This window comes from Hoplias malabaricus, chromosome 11, assembly GCF_029633855.1.
Source record: "Hoplias malabaricus isolate fHopMal1 chromosome 11, fHopMal1.hap1, whole genome shotgun sequence".
NCBI lineage: Eukaryota > Metazoa > Chordata > Actinopteri > Characiformes > Erythrinidae > Hoplias > Hoplias malabaricus.
In genome coordinates this window covers 35641293-35655029 of record NC_089810.1, presented here as the reverse complement: position 1 = coordinate 35655029, position 13737 = coordinate 35641293, and the positions used below count along the sequence as shown (strand labels likewise).

The 13737-nt window shown below is 40.3% G+C and overlaps 1 protein-coding gene across 1 annotated transcript in view; it reads left to right on the top strand.

The window, feature by feature from the left end:
• LOC136709894 (SH3 and multiple ankyrin repeat domains protein 2-like) overlaps window positions 1–13737 on the top strand; it is a 167056-nt gene that overhangs the window by 139550 nt on the left and 13769 nt on the right. The window contains exons 17-24 of the mRNA XM_066685461.1: window positions 983–1118; window positions 1403–1483; window positions 1579–1587; window positions 5416–5439; window positions 9761–9820; window positions 10456–10580; window positions 10747–10858; window positions 11361–13698. Coding sequence (XP_066541558.1) covers window positions 983–1118; window positions 1403–1483; window positions 1579–1587; window positions 5416–5439; window positions 9761–9820; window positions 10456–10580; window positions 10747–10858; window positions 11361–13698 — 2885 coding nt within the window. The remainder of the gene's footprint in view (window positions 1–982; window positions 1119–1402; window positions 1484–1578; window positions 1588–5415; window positions 5440–9760; window positions 9821–10455; window positions 10581–10746; window positions 10859–11360; window positions 13699–13737) is intronic.

The following is a 13737-nucleotide window of genomic DNA, read 5'->3' as shown; positions in this document are numbered from 1 at the left end:
CGTAAGGTCTCGATGGCCAAATGTTGCTCCATAACCTGAGTATATCGTTCAGCATTAACAGTGCCTACAAACCCGTCACCCATGCCATGTGCACGAATGCCCCCTTCATAACATCACAGATGCTGTCTTTTGAACTGTGTGCTTATAATAAGCCAGATGGTCTTTCTGCTCTTTAGACTTGGGGATGCAGCATTCATTATTTTAATTCATCAGACCATCACTTTGCCTCTTTTTTGGAATCTAGTGATATTCCTAGTGTTATTTTTTTTAATTGTTTCAGTCTTTGCCTATATAGCCTTTAACAGAGTGTTGGACTTCTCCGTGTCTTTAATTTGGAAAGACTCTGCCTCTCTGAGATGCTCTTTTAAAACCCAGTCATGTCACTGACCAGTTAACAGTGGCCAGTTAACCAATTTTTGTATTTTTTATTTACATTTTTTGGGCAACATTAAACAGCTTTGCCAGTTTTTCTTGCTCTGTCACCAGTTCTTTTGGAACACAATGTTGGCATCAAATTCATAAAGGGGATATACTTTCCAGATCCAATATTTGAAATGTGGGATTTAAACGATTTGCCTATTTTTGCATTCTGTTTGTATGTACCTTTTCCTTAGCGTCCTAACTTTTGTGGAAATGTGGTTTGTATTTTCTCGGTCATAGCTTGATACATTCTAATGTAGGGCAGTCTAATGTGATTTCTTATTTAGAGTGTTGCATTTGGCCATGTTCTCAGACAGCTGGTTTAGTAAAGCATGCTTGAGCGGTTAATTATTCATAACTGAACTGTGGTTTTACTCACACTTATGTTGAGTTACACTTTGTATGTGTGTGGTGGGTGTGTGTGTGTGTGTGTTAATATCATATTGTGTTTGTTGTATTTTTTCCTAAATTTCTGTTCTGTTCTAAATGTTTATGGGTCAGGCTTGTTGTAGGTTTACAATGTGCACTGCATGATTAGTGTGTTTCTGTGTGACTTTTCCAGGTGAATCAGGAGAATGTGGTGAAAGTGGGCCACAGGCAGGTGGTGAATATGATCCGAAAGGGAGGAAACCGACTTGTCATTAAAGTAGTGACTGTCACCAGGAACCTGGACCATGATGACACCACCAGGAAAAAAGGTACAGGACACAGATGTAAGATTCCTGAGCTCTTTTTATCTTAGCAGCAGGAGACTTCAGCAAAATCTCCACTGTCTCTCCATTTAATCTCAGTGTTATCCAGGAGAAAGTAGAGAGATAAGAGGAAGATTTTAAAGAGATTGTTTAGACTGTACAGTTGCCTCTCAAACATATGCTGTATAATACTGTACATCGCCTATAAGATAGCTTTAGTTAGCTCATAAATGTTTAGTGTTTTTTAACCTTGTGTTAATTATGTCCTCTCTCTCTGTCTCTCTCTGTAGCTCCGCCTCCACCAAAGAGAGCCCCAACCACTGCCCTGTCAATGCGCTCCAAATCTATGACATCAGAGCTGGAGGACTTAGGTAAACACATAATGGGTCACACGTTTCTCACTCTGTCCTCCAGAGTCTTCCTGCTATTGACTGTTTGTTTATTTGTTTATTGTGTTGGTTCACAGTGGATAAAGGTAAGAAGCTGTGTTCTGGTCCACAATTCAGACTGGAACATCTGGAACTAATCAAAACGTTTGATCAGCAGAAGTGTGAATATCTGAATTCAAAAAGATTTCGTTCAGATATAAAACTTTAACAAGTGAATCAGTTAGCATTTGACTCCTCAATCAAATGAAGGATTCAGTTCACATCCCAGTCCTAAATGGAGCCCTAGGCCCTGTGGTTCTCCTCAGTTTCATCAACTCAAGGGTGTTTGTTTCAGTCTCATGCATTTGGTAGGGACTTGCGCGCTCTGCAGGCTCTAGAGGCGCCTGGTTGTTCTTGGTTGTGTTTTTAAATGAACTGATCTGTATTCTACAGTGGCTCAGTTCAGAATCCGTCTCCGTGACAAGTTCTGTTAATAAACAAAAGCATTCATATTCACATTTTAATACCTTTCTCTCTACCATGTTGCTCAGATATCTGTAAACAAAACAGTATATTCTTATATGACTGGTCCTCAGCTGTATCTTAAAGAATTTAGGGTAATAGGCCTCTGCTGAGGCTGCATCTTTGTAGGCCACAGTTTGAGTGTGGTAGTGAGTACTCGTTTGATCGGCAAAATGAGACATGGGATGCCATACAGCCCTGTGGTCTTCTCTATTACGTGTCATTGTGGAACACTGGATTGTGAGTTTACCGTTTGGGACAGGGCTTACGACAGAGTTAGTGATTCAATAACAATGAATACATTTAGATTTGACTCTTTAAGAAGAGTCATGTAAAATTCAGAAAGGTATGTTTTCTAATGGGGACAAAAGGGTCAGTAAAATGCAAAGCTTAATAGCAAATACTAAACTATACTAAAAAAAACACGTATTTGGGTGAGCAGTGTACAGTGTAAGCAGTGGCTATTATCCCTTATAATGAATTCAAATTGTAATAATGAATGCAATTAGTCCAGTGTCACTGCAACTGAATCATGATTTTCAGATGAATATATCACTGTGTATTTACAATCCTGCTGATCACACATTCATTTTTACTAACTGAATTTTTGTCAGTGATAATCTGCTTCACATCTCTGAGATTACACCTATTATGGGCCAAAAACCTCTATTAGTCACACCACGATCATTAAAACCTAACTCAGTCCAGCTAAATAATCCAGCTCAGGGAGCCACACTCTGCTTCTAGACTTCATAATTCAAGAAAGGGTTAACTTATAAACAGCAACCAAGCCAGTGGACAGCAGCCCCTCATCCATCCACCACAGCATGGTCATTACAATTAAAGGTATCACTGAAGTAATCCAGCATGAAACTCTGTTTGATTCAGTTCAGTGATACATCTCAGTGATTTCATGTTTTATTTTGTCAATATCGTAGATTATCAGCCCCAAAATCAGCCCTAATTTTCACTATTCAAAGAAAACGTTATAGTAACTTTATATGACAAGGGAAAAAATCTTCTAGACTTTCAGTGAAAATCAATGTAAAACGATTTTTTCATTAATTCATTCATTAATTGTCTGTAAGTGCTTATCCAGTTCAGGGTCACGGTGGGTCCGGTGCCTACCCGGAATCACTGGGCGCAAGGCGGGAACACACCCTGGAGGGGGCACCAGTCCTCCTCAGGGTGGCGCACACTCACATCTATTGACACTTTTGAGTCGCCAGTCCACGTACCAATGTATGCTTTTGGGCCATGGGAGGAAACCGTAGCACCCGGAGGAAACCCACGCAGACACAGGGAGAACACACCAAACATCTCACAGACAGTCACCCAGAGCAAGGCATGAACCCACAACCCCAGGACCCTGGAGCTGTGTGACAGCGGCACTACCTGTTGCGCCACAGTGTCACCTGTAAAAAGATTTTATTCCAGATATTTTTTGGAACATTTCTATTGGTCAATTTATCATGAAATTTACACACAATATGAAGGACATCCGCTGTGTTCAAACTGCTGCTGTGTTAGCAATAAACTATAAGTCAACAAAAATGGAGATACATGTAATTCTTTGGACAGCAACGATACTCAGATTTAAATATCACATTTACAATATCTAAAGTTTATTTCTATGAAAAAAAGAATCTAATTCATAAAGATTCTGTAAGCATTTACATTTCAAATCATGGCCCCTTTAAATGTAATTATAACTTTTCTGCACCTAAAGATTAAGTGTAGACTCCAAACCCACCAGGTTAATGAATAATGACTGTATTTATAACTGTAGTCAAGCAAATCCAAAAAATTGAGGGTTATGTGATTAGCAGTGTACCTACACTGTAAAACTGATTAAAGTTTACTTAAATAAGAAATCAATAGTTTCTTTCTTAAAGTAACATTTTTACAAGTGAACCATGTGGGGAAATAACTGGGACATGATTGTATACAACCACATTTGAGACAAGCTAAAGCATATGCTAGCTTTTAGCGTCTGTGACTTTGCTTTTTTTCTCACACTTTCACACAGCAAAACCAGAAGTAAAGACAGCCAGGTTTTTGCTCAAGTGTATAAATGTAAACAATAAATAGCTTACTTCTATTTACACACCCAAATATGCTAGTTTCTGAACTTGTTCAACAAGCTGTAGGTCAGAGATTATTAAAATAAATGTACACCACACGTTCTAAGGGTTAAAATCCCCATTTTGTCACGACTGTGGAAGCAGTGCATGAGCATGAATTACACAAATAACACTCTGGAGCATGAGATAAATCACTGCCCATTCTCACAGTCCGTTTGTTACCTTTCTGTTATATGTTAATCTGCATGTGAATGGTAATTACTGTAATGTCTTACAGTATATTTCATTTGTTGGTACTTGTCTTTTTGGGTTCCCCCACGTGTTTGTTGAGCCAGCTGGCTCCTTTAAATGTGTTGAGCTGATATGATACTATTAGCAGCTAGTGTTCTTCTCTAAGCGTGTTGAGGCGTGTAAGAGAATTAGCAGCTTGTGTTCTCCAAACCTGCCTAACTGAGCTAATAAAATTAGCAGCTAGCGTTCTCCTCCAAGCGTGTTAAGCTGATATAATACAATTTGACAAATTAATAACTGGATTATTATTGTATAATCAGAATTACTGTAGTTTTACCATAGCAGTGTTACCATATTGTTTGTATGGACTGTGTTTGTATTATTGTCATGGTGAGGTTTGACATGTAAAGCTACTGGTGTTTGTGTTTGATAGTTTATGAATTGACTGTTCTGCATGAACTAATATCAGATGTGTTTTTATATTGTGCTGCCTTGAGATTTAAAACATATGATCCTCCAATTTATTGTCCAGTTGTGTTTTCAGTCTGTTGCACGTCATACCTATGTAGTGAATTTAGGATCTAAGCTGGATTTCCCAATGAGAAAAATGAATGGGATTTTTATAAAAATTGCTGGTATGGTTACAAAAAAAAAAATGTTTTGCTTTTCAAACTATTTTCACAGAATGTCACTGGACCCTTTGAATTACACTGTCATTATTTTTTCTCTTGCTACATGTTGTTTAACAGTGGTGACATTTCATAGTAGATTTACCTTCATGTTACATCTTTTCAATGCAGTTTTAGTGTAATTTTTACGAAGACGACATAATTCAAAAGATCATGAGGCATTCGCAGGATAAACTGAATGTTGGAAATCTTTTTAAAAACCCATTCATTTTAGTCATAGATAAATCCAGCTTGGACACAGAAGTCCATATGTGGGCATAACTCTGAATAGCGAATGACAGCACAGTTTCAGTGGCCTGTTATATAGTCTGAACGAGTGGGATAAATGTAGGAAATAGAGCTGGAATTTAAGTGTTTAAGTATTCTTCTTGATCTTGACATCTGCAGTTGATTTTTACTCTCTCTCCAGCCACCTTGAGGAAAAAGAAAGGTGGTAAGTTTTAGTTTTTATTTATTTATTTATTTATGTATGTAACTTTTTTTATATTAAATATTAAAAATCAGCAAAGAACTTACCATCACACTGTGCTCAGGAAAAAAATATATAATATTTAAAATTATATATATATATACAGTCAAGCCCGAAATTATTTATACCCCTGGCAAATTTTGACTTAAATTTACTTTTATTCAACCAGCAATTTTATTTTTGACCGGAAACGACACAGGCATCTCCCAGGTGATAATACGATGATGTACAAGAGGCATCATTGTGGAAAATAAATATTTCTCAGCTTTTATTCACATTTGAACAAAAATGGCATGTCCAAGATTATTCATACCCTTCTCAATAATTAATAGAAAAGCCTTTATTGGCTATTACAGCAATCAAACGTTTCCTGTAATTGCTGACAAGCTTTTTGCATGTCTCCACTGGTATTTTTGCCCATTGATCTTTAGCAATGAGCTCCAACTCTTTGAGGTTGGAGGGTCTCCCTGCCATCACCCTGATCTTTAGCTCCTTCCACAGATTCTCAATTGGATTCAAGTCAGGACTTGTTGGGAATCTTGATCTATTGCTCTTTTTTCATGGTGCCATTTACTGCGATCAAGTTCCCTGGTCCATTGGCTGAAAAACACCCCCAAAACATTAGGTTCCCACCACCATGTTTGACAGTGGGGATGGTGTTCTTAGGGTTGAAGGCTTCTCCTTTTTTACGCCAAATGAAGGACACATCATTGTGGCCAAACAATTCAATTTTTGTTTCATCGGACCATAAAACAGAAGACCAGAAGTCTTCTTCTTTGTCCAGATGAGCATTTGCAAAGGTCAAGCAGGCTTTTTTGTGCCTTTTCTGGAGAAGTGGCGTCCTCCTTGGTCTGCGTCCGTGGAACTCAGCAGTGTGCAGTGTCCGTTGGACTGTCTGCCCTGAGATGTTGCCACCAGCAGAGCCCAGATTCACCAGGATGGCCTTGGTGGTGATCCCTGGATTTTTCTTCACCTCTCTCACTATCCTCCTGGTCAGCACAGGTGTCACTTTTGGCTTCCGAACACATCTTCTGAGATTTTCCACAGTGCGGAACTTCTTGTATTTTTTAATAATACTTTGCACTGTAGCCACTGGAACTTGAAAACATTTTGATATGGCCTTATAGCCCTTTCCTGACTTGTGAGCGGCCGCAACGCACAGCCACAGGTCCTTAGTGAGCTCCTTTTCTTAGCCATGACTGTCCACAAACCAACTGCAGAGAGCTGCTGTTTTTCACCTGTTGAGTTTATTAAAACAGCTGTTCCCAATGAATCAGGGTAATTAGGATGCTTTAAAACAGCTTGGACTATTTGGAATGGTATAGAACTTTGGATTTTCCCATAGACTGTGACAGTTTGCAAAGGGTATGAATAATTTTGGACATGCCATTTTTGTTCAAATGTGAATAAATGCTGAGAAATATTTTTTTCCACAATGATGCCTCTTGTACATCATTGTATTATCACCTGGGAGATGCCTGTGTCGTTTCCGGTCAAAAATAAAATTGCTGGTTGAATAAAAGTAAATTTAAGTCAAAATTTGCCAGGGGTATAAATAATTTCAGGCTTGACTGTATATATTTAAAAGATCATTATTTCTTAAAGACTTAAAGACTCGGCTATGGAACAGTGGAACTCTGTTTCTCCGGAGTGATGGAGCTCTATCCAATACCTTTTGAAAGTTTGAAATGCTGGGTTTGATCCAAACACCTTGTGTAAATTCCTTCCAGCAGAATAGAAGCTGTTACTTCAGCCTTACTTTGTAACAAACTCCTGATGAATTTTTTCTTATTAAGAGTGTCTTAATCTGCCAATGGAATAATATCTTGTAAAATTCACAATCTTACAGTCTTGCAAGTGGCAAGGTACAGGAGTTATCTCTCTGGATTGTACGTTTGGATTTCACAGTGTGCGAGGCATTCTCTCGCTTAAGGGCAAGGCCACCTTGTTCCTCCATTTTGTAATTTTGCCTCATCAGAAGTTCCCACCTTTGAAGTTTTTGAATTTCAGGAGTCTGGTGGGCTGGGTCTCTGGTAGTGAAGGAGACAGTGTTTTGTTTAGCTTTAGTTTTGCTAACGTAGCTGCTGTGTTTTTGAGAGCTTGCCTTTACAGATCGTACATTTAAGCGGCCGTATTCTTTTAAAAGCACTGAACACTCATATTTGTAAGGCTACTTACACTCAAGTATAAAACTGTGCAAATATTCTCTACAGTTATACTTATATGGAATTTTCTGTGCATAACTTCTCATTAAATCTCATTTTGGAACAATGAAGCATAAAATACAATTTGCAGAGGCATTTTCTTTCAGCAGCATGTTAAATTCAGTAAATAAACAGGTTGTTTGTAAAAATACAGTGAAATTTGCTCTCTCTAATGGATGTGTCACTTCCTTTAATTAGATACTCAAGAAATACATGTACATTTGTGCACACAACTGTATAAAAATTATTTTTTAAAAGCAAGACAAGATTTAGTTTAAGTTTATTTTCTTATTCTTTATTTTCAGTTTCTTGCACATTAAAGATGCACAGAACTAAGCAACCAATAAGAACAGAGCTAATTTACATACACTTTTCATTAACAAAGGGGATGACTAGATGTAGGTAAATGGTCATGTAAAAATATAAATGTGCACAGTTTGATAAGTTTGGATTCAGGGGAAGGTTAAACAAGTGGGAATTAGAATGTGGGCTCTTTAAAGACTTAATAAGATAAAGTGCATTAAATCAGGAAAACAGAAAGGTTTATTAAAGCAACTGTCCCCAGGGCCAGAGAGAATAACGAGACGTGCATGAAAATACAATATTTAATAAGTTAAATTTTATTTACAGTTTCGTAGTACGGACCATGTTGGTGACATGGAGGTGAACTCAGATATTTTTGGGCAGTTCAGGGTGACTTCAGAGTGTGTATAACGCCACCTCCCCCCTATTGTTGGATAGTTAAATACAAGAAAATGGGTGAAGACAAGATGGAGTTGGGAGTATCAATACAGAGTATCAATAGAGCTGATGGGAGGAGTTGGGGGCGTGGTCCTACTCCCACAATTATGTTTTTCATATCTTAAATAATAAAGTAGAGTACACTAGTAGACAGGGCTGCCTTTGACTAAGTGTGTTTATAACGGTGTAGAGTCTCCATTCCTGCAATTCATTTATTAATCTAATGTATTAATTAGTTTATTAATCTATTTATGTGTTTATTAGTTTATATAGGTGTTTATTATTGTAGTGGATTTCCTTATTTAGCTCTTTATTATTTAGTTGGTTTGAGCTCATTTGCTAGTTTTATACATGTTTAAGTAGTGTTGGTTAATTGGTTCATTTATGGTTTTTAGGTGTTTTATTTGCATGTTTTGTCTATTTTGGAGATGCCTTAATATTGCTTATTGTTGAAAAGCTAGTGCTTTCACTTGATAATACGTTAAGAGATTGTAAGAGAATGTTGTGTTGTGTTGAGTATAAGAACGTAAGTCATAGTGTACCTGTATGTGTGTGTGTGTATACGCGTGGGGCTTGTGCGTGTGCGTGAGTATACAGATCTCTACCCCATACTATGTGTGTTCACTATAATTTAATCCATCGCTCATTCTCCAAAGATTTAAAATCAGTGCTGGATTTTTCCTACACCCTAGCTGCAACTGTAGGATATTACAATACAGTTTACTGGGCCACAGTTTAGCAACAGAACATGGGAAGCATTGTTATCACATATAACAATACAGCAATGCTAATGCATCATGTCTAGTGTGATACAGCTAAAATAAAAGTACAACATAAAGTAAAGAAACTCAGTACACTCTCAGATGAGTTTTAATATCGACTGTAACTCTACCATAAGCAGAACTCACTTCAAAAATTTATTGAATTTGCCATTCTGTCTTGAAATATGTAGGTGTTAGGATATGGTAGGTACCAAAATGTAACTGCTGCCCCGTTTAAGGTTGAATGGAGACACCAGAATGTAACTGCTGACCGAAAAGCATGTTTAACGACATGCTCAGAAGTGTCAGCGAGTCAACCTTAGTTCCCATGGTTGGCCTTAACTTGAAATCCGTTATTTTAAAGTTGTGTAGATAAGTTTGAATAAGAAATGTCTGTGTAAATTAGTTTAAGCAGACATGGCTGTTTGAAAGCATACAATGTGTAAATGAACGTCTACATTGTTGGCGTGTTTTTAGTTTGTCTATACTGGGCTTTTAGTGTGATCTTAGCATGTTTTTAGCGTGTTTTTAGCATAAGAGTCCTGCTCTGAATCTTCTTCTTTTCCCGTCTCTGTGTAGATTCTCAGTCTTCTAATATTGAGGGTCTGAAGAAGAGGATTGTATTTCAAGTCACACTAAGTAATCACCTTAAATGCATGGAGGCTTTTTATTTGTATAAAAACATAATTTAACCCACAAATAAACAAGATTTGGCTAGCATGCGGCTTGCTAGCGTGGCAGTGGCTAACATGATAACACTCTCGGGAGCTTGCACGGCTTTTGGGGGCTGACCAGTCTCCTTTAACCTCTTTTGTTTTAACTGGTTTTCTTTTAAAACAATCTCATCAAAAGCTCATTTGATGAGAAGGTAAAACTCTGGATTTATTGGCTTTTGACAACATGGGGGTTTTAAGTTTTTGGTCCCACTTTACAGTGTCACTAATAAATGTGTATTTATACTTTAACAGTGTAATTACTTGCGTTATGTTCATTATTATAGATGGATAACAGTAAAACAAGTTATGTATGCAACTTCTACTTTACTCATGTAATAAATTATAATTTTGTTAATAACATGAATAAACAATGAAGTTCTCACACACATATAGTTTTATTACTGTAATCCATCAGTAACAGGGAGTGTATTTAGATATAATTACACTTATTAAAGACACTCAAGTGAGGCTGCTGTTTTTATTAAACTTCTTTTCATAGAGGTGAAGTTTTTCTTCCTTTTTTTGTTTTATGTGAAATGATTTTTTTGTCTGTTTCAGATAAAGTGGATGAAGTGTCTCCGGTCCAGAAGACTGGACGAGAGAACACCTCTGTGGACATGAGAGTGGCCACAATTAAGCCCCGCCCATCCAGCCGCTGCTTAGCCACGCCCACAGATTTCAATGTAACCAAACAGTCAACTTCACCTAGGGCAAACTAGATTCATCTTTTAATCTGTTTTTTTTTTTTTTTTTTTTAGTGTTTTTTAACGTGTTTAGTTCACAGTAATGATGTAGTCTCACTTGCTGATGACAAAAAAAATGTTTGTGTATCCTTGTATATCCATTTAGTCAATGTATGAGCGGCAGGGTGTCGCAGTGGTTCCCCCCACTGTTCCCGGAGGTCCTCAAGGGCCGTATCTGGGGGTTCTTAAAGGCACTATGAAGAGACAGAAGTCCATAGGTAAGCATCACTTGATATCAAGACATCTGACAACCAAAAATGGTTCTGTGTATTTCCTGAAAATAAGAATTATATTTACTGTTTTGTTCACATTCAGAGCAAGCTTGTTTATTTATTTCACTCCACTGAACCAGATTCTCTGTTTCCTGCCTGCATTTATTTTCATACCCTGATATTATTAAACCAAATACTCGGGTGTCATCAGCCTATTTTACAATGAAATTTGATTAACAGGACCCTTGACCCATATCGCAACCACCTGGAATACCTTAGAAACCACATGGCGACATCTTAGCAACCGTCTGGGATAACAAAATTATCTTTGTCCTAGCAACCTAACACCTAACAAGTCCTAGCAACCACTTTGGAAACCATGTTGACCAAGTAGCAACTACCAGGGATACCAGAGCAATAGCGATTATGTATCTGCAATAAAAAAAGGTTTTAGTGTTGCTATTATCTGAGGTACATCTGTAGACTGTGTTCTCTTTGTGCTGTGCAGGAATCACAGAAGAGGAGAAGCAGTTCCTAACTCCTCCATTGCTGAAATTCACCCGGAGCCTCTCAATGCCAGACACTTCAGAAGATATCCCGCCTCCTCCAGGGGTCTCTCCTCCATCTCCTCCTTTCAGCCCCAGTGCCCCGACTGGCAGAGGTCAGGCTCCATCTGGTCGAGGGTATGGCAACTCTGGAACCATCCGCCGAGACCGGGTCACTTTTCAGCGTCAGACCTCAGAGCATTATGAGCCTCAGAACTCCCAGCAGAATGCCCGTAATCGGAATAGGACTTCCATCCCAGAGAATCCATACTCAGAGGTTGGCAACAAGGCCCTTTACGTCCCTGCCAAGCCAGTAAGGAGAAAGGGGATGTTGGTCAAGCAGCCCAATGTGGAGGACAGTCCGGAGAAAACTTGCTCTATCCCAATCCCTACTATCATCGTCAAAGAGCCATCCACCAGCAGCAGTGGCAAAAGCAGCCAGGGAAGCAGCATGGAGATTGAGACCAACACTCCGGAGCATTCCAGTAGCCAGCTGAGACCAGAGGACAGCCTCAACATCAGTAACCCGTTTGCAGCAGCAATTGCGGGAGCGGTCCGGGACCGAGAGAAACGGCTGGAGGCTCGCAGGAACTCGCCAGCCTTTCTCTCCACGGATTTAGGAGATGAGGATTCACCGACTCCTGCTCCTCGCTTACGGCAGTCGAAGTCCATAGACGAAGGAATGTTTGGGAATGATGAGGGACTGCGGACTTTCATGGCACCACCAGCTTCATTGTTGAATACAGCAGAAGAAAGTGAGAGAAGTGAGAGTGGAGGCAGCAGTGGGGGAGGCAATGTGACAGATTTCAACACCCCTGAACCTACAATTGTACGAGAGCCTCTCAGCACACGCACCAGGACCTGCCAAGATCTCGAGAACCCAGTTAGTCTTCCAGCATTGGTTACGACCTACAGCTCCAATGGTGGAAATGGTGGAAGTTATCTACATCCAGTCACTGGCAAGTCTCTGGATCCCAGTTCCCCTCTAGCCCTGGCTCTGGCTGCTCGGGACAGAGCAATGAAAGATCAAGTGCAGCCTCCTCCACCTCCACCAAAAGTAGAGCCCCACAAACCAGACCTCAACCAGCCTCTCTTTATCGATACCAAGCTCCGATCTGCAGGTCGTGGTGGTCTGCGGAGACAAATGACAGAGTCCAAATATGAGACAGATGCTGTGAAAGACAATAAACAGGCCGAAGAAAAGAAGAACATGCTGATTGACATCGTGGACACGTCGCAGCAGAAGTCTGCAGGTCTGCTGATGGTGCACACGGTGGATGGCATCAAGCCTAAGGAAGATTGTGCAAATGATGGAGAGAAACAGGACGGCACACCACAACACGAGGTCGTGCCCCCAGAGTTGAGAGATTCAGGCACCAAACCGGTATCAAACTCAGTGCCCAGCTCTCAGCCTCCTGCTCCAAACCGGACAAAAAGCATCACGGCAGGTGGCTCGGTGGACGAACCCATCAAATTACCCTTTCGTATCCCGCCTCCACCTTTAGCCTCTGTGGATATAGATGAGGAGTTTGTGTTTGCAGAGCCTTTACCTCCTCCTTTGGAGTTTGCCAACAGCATCGACATCCCTGAGGACCAGATCGCGGAGATCATGAAACAGAGGAAGAACAGTGTTCCAGGAGGACAGTATCCCTTGCCTCCATACCACCCTCATGCACCACCTCAAATTGGTGCCGAAGCTAAGCGTCCCTTTGGAATTTCAAACTGCTTGCCTCCTCCTAGTTACCCCCCTCCACCTCCTGACAGCTATGAACCAGTGACAGACTCTGGGATTGAAGAGGTAGACAGCAGGAGTAGCGGAGACCCACACTTGGAGACTACCAGCACCATCTCCACCGTGTCCAGCATCTCCACGCTGTCGTCTGAAGGTGGCGAAACTCTAGACACTTGCACAGTCTATGCAGATGGTCAGGTGTTTCTGGTGGACCGGCCCCCTGTGCCACCCAAGCCAAAAATGAAGCCCATCATCAACAAAAGCAATGCACTTTACAGGGATCCCTTGATCGAGGAAAGTCCCGAAACTTTCAGTCAACCCCCACCCGCCCCGCCTCCACCTCCGGGTGGTACTGCCCCATCAGAGTTGCCCAAAACACCCACTCAGAGAAGCTCCAAACTTTGGGGAGATCCTCCCGAGCTCCGGAGCCCACCTTCATCAAATCCAGATCCAAAGGCCACTGTTATAAGTGAACTGAGCTCCATCCTTCAGCACATGAACCGGGACAAAGCGCCTAAACAAGGAGATTCCCTCGATTCCCCAACAGCACCCAGGGGCTTCGCAACCAGGTGAGCAGCAGTTATTTTCGCTTCTTATCCCGTGTTTCA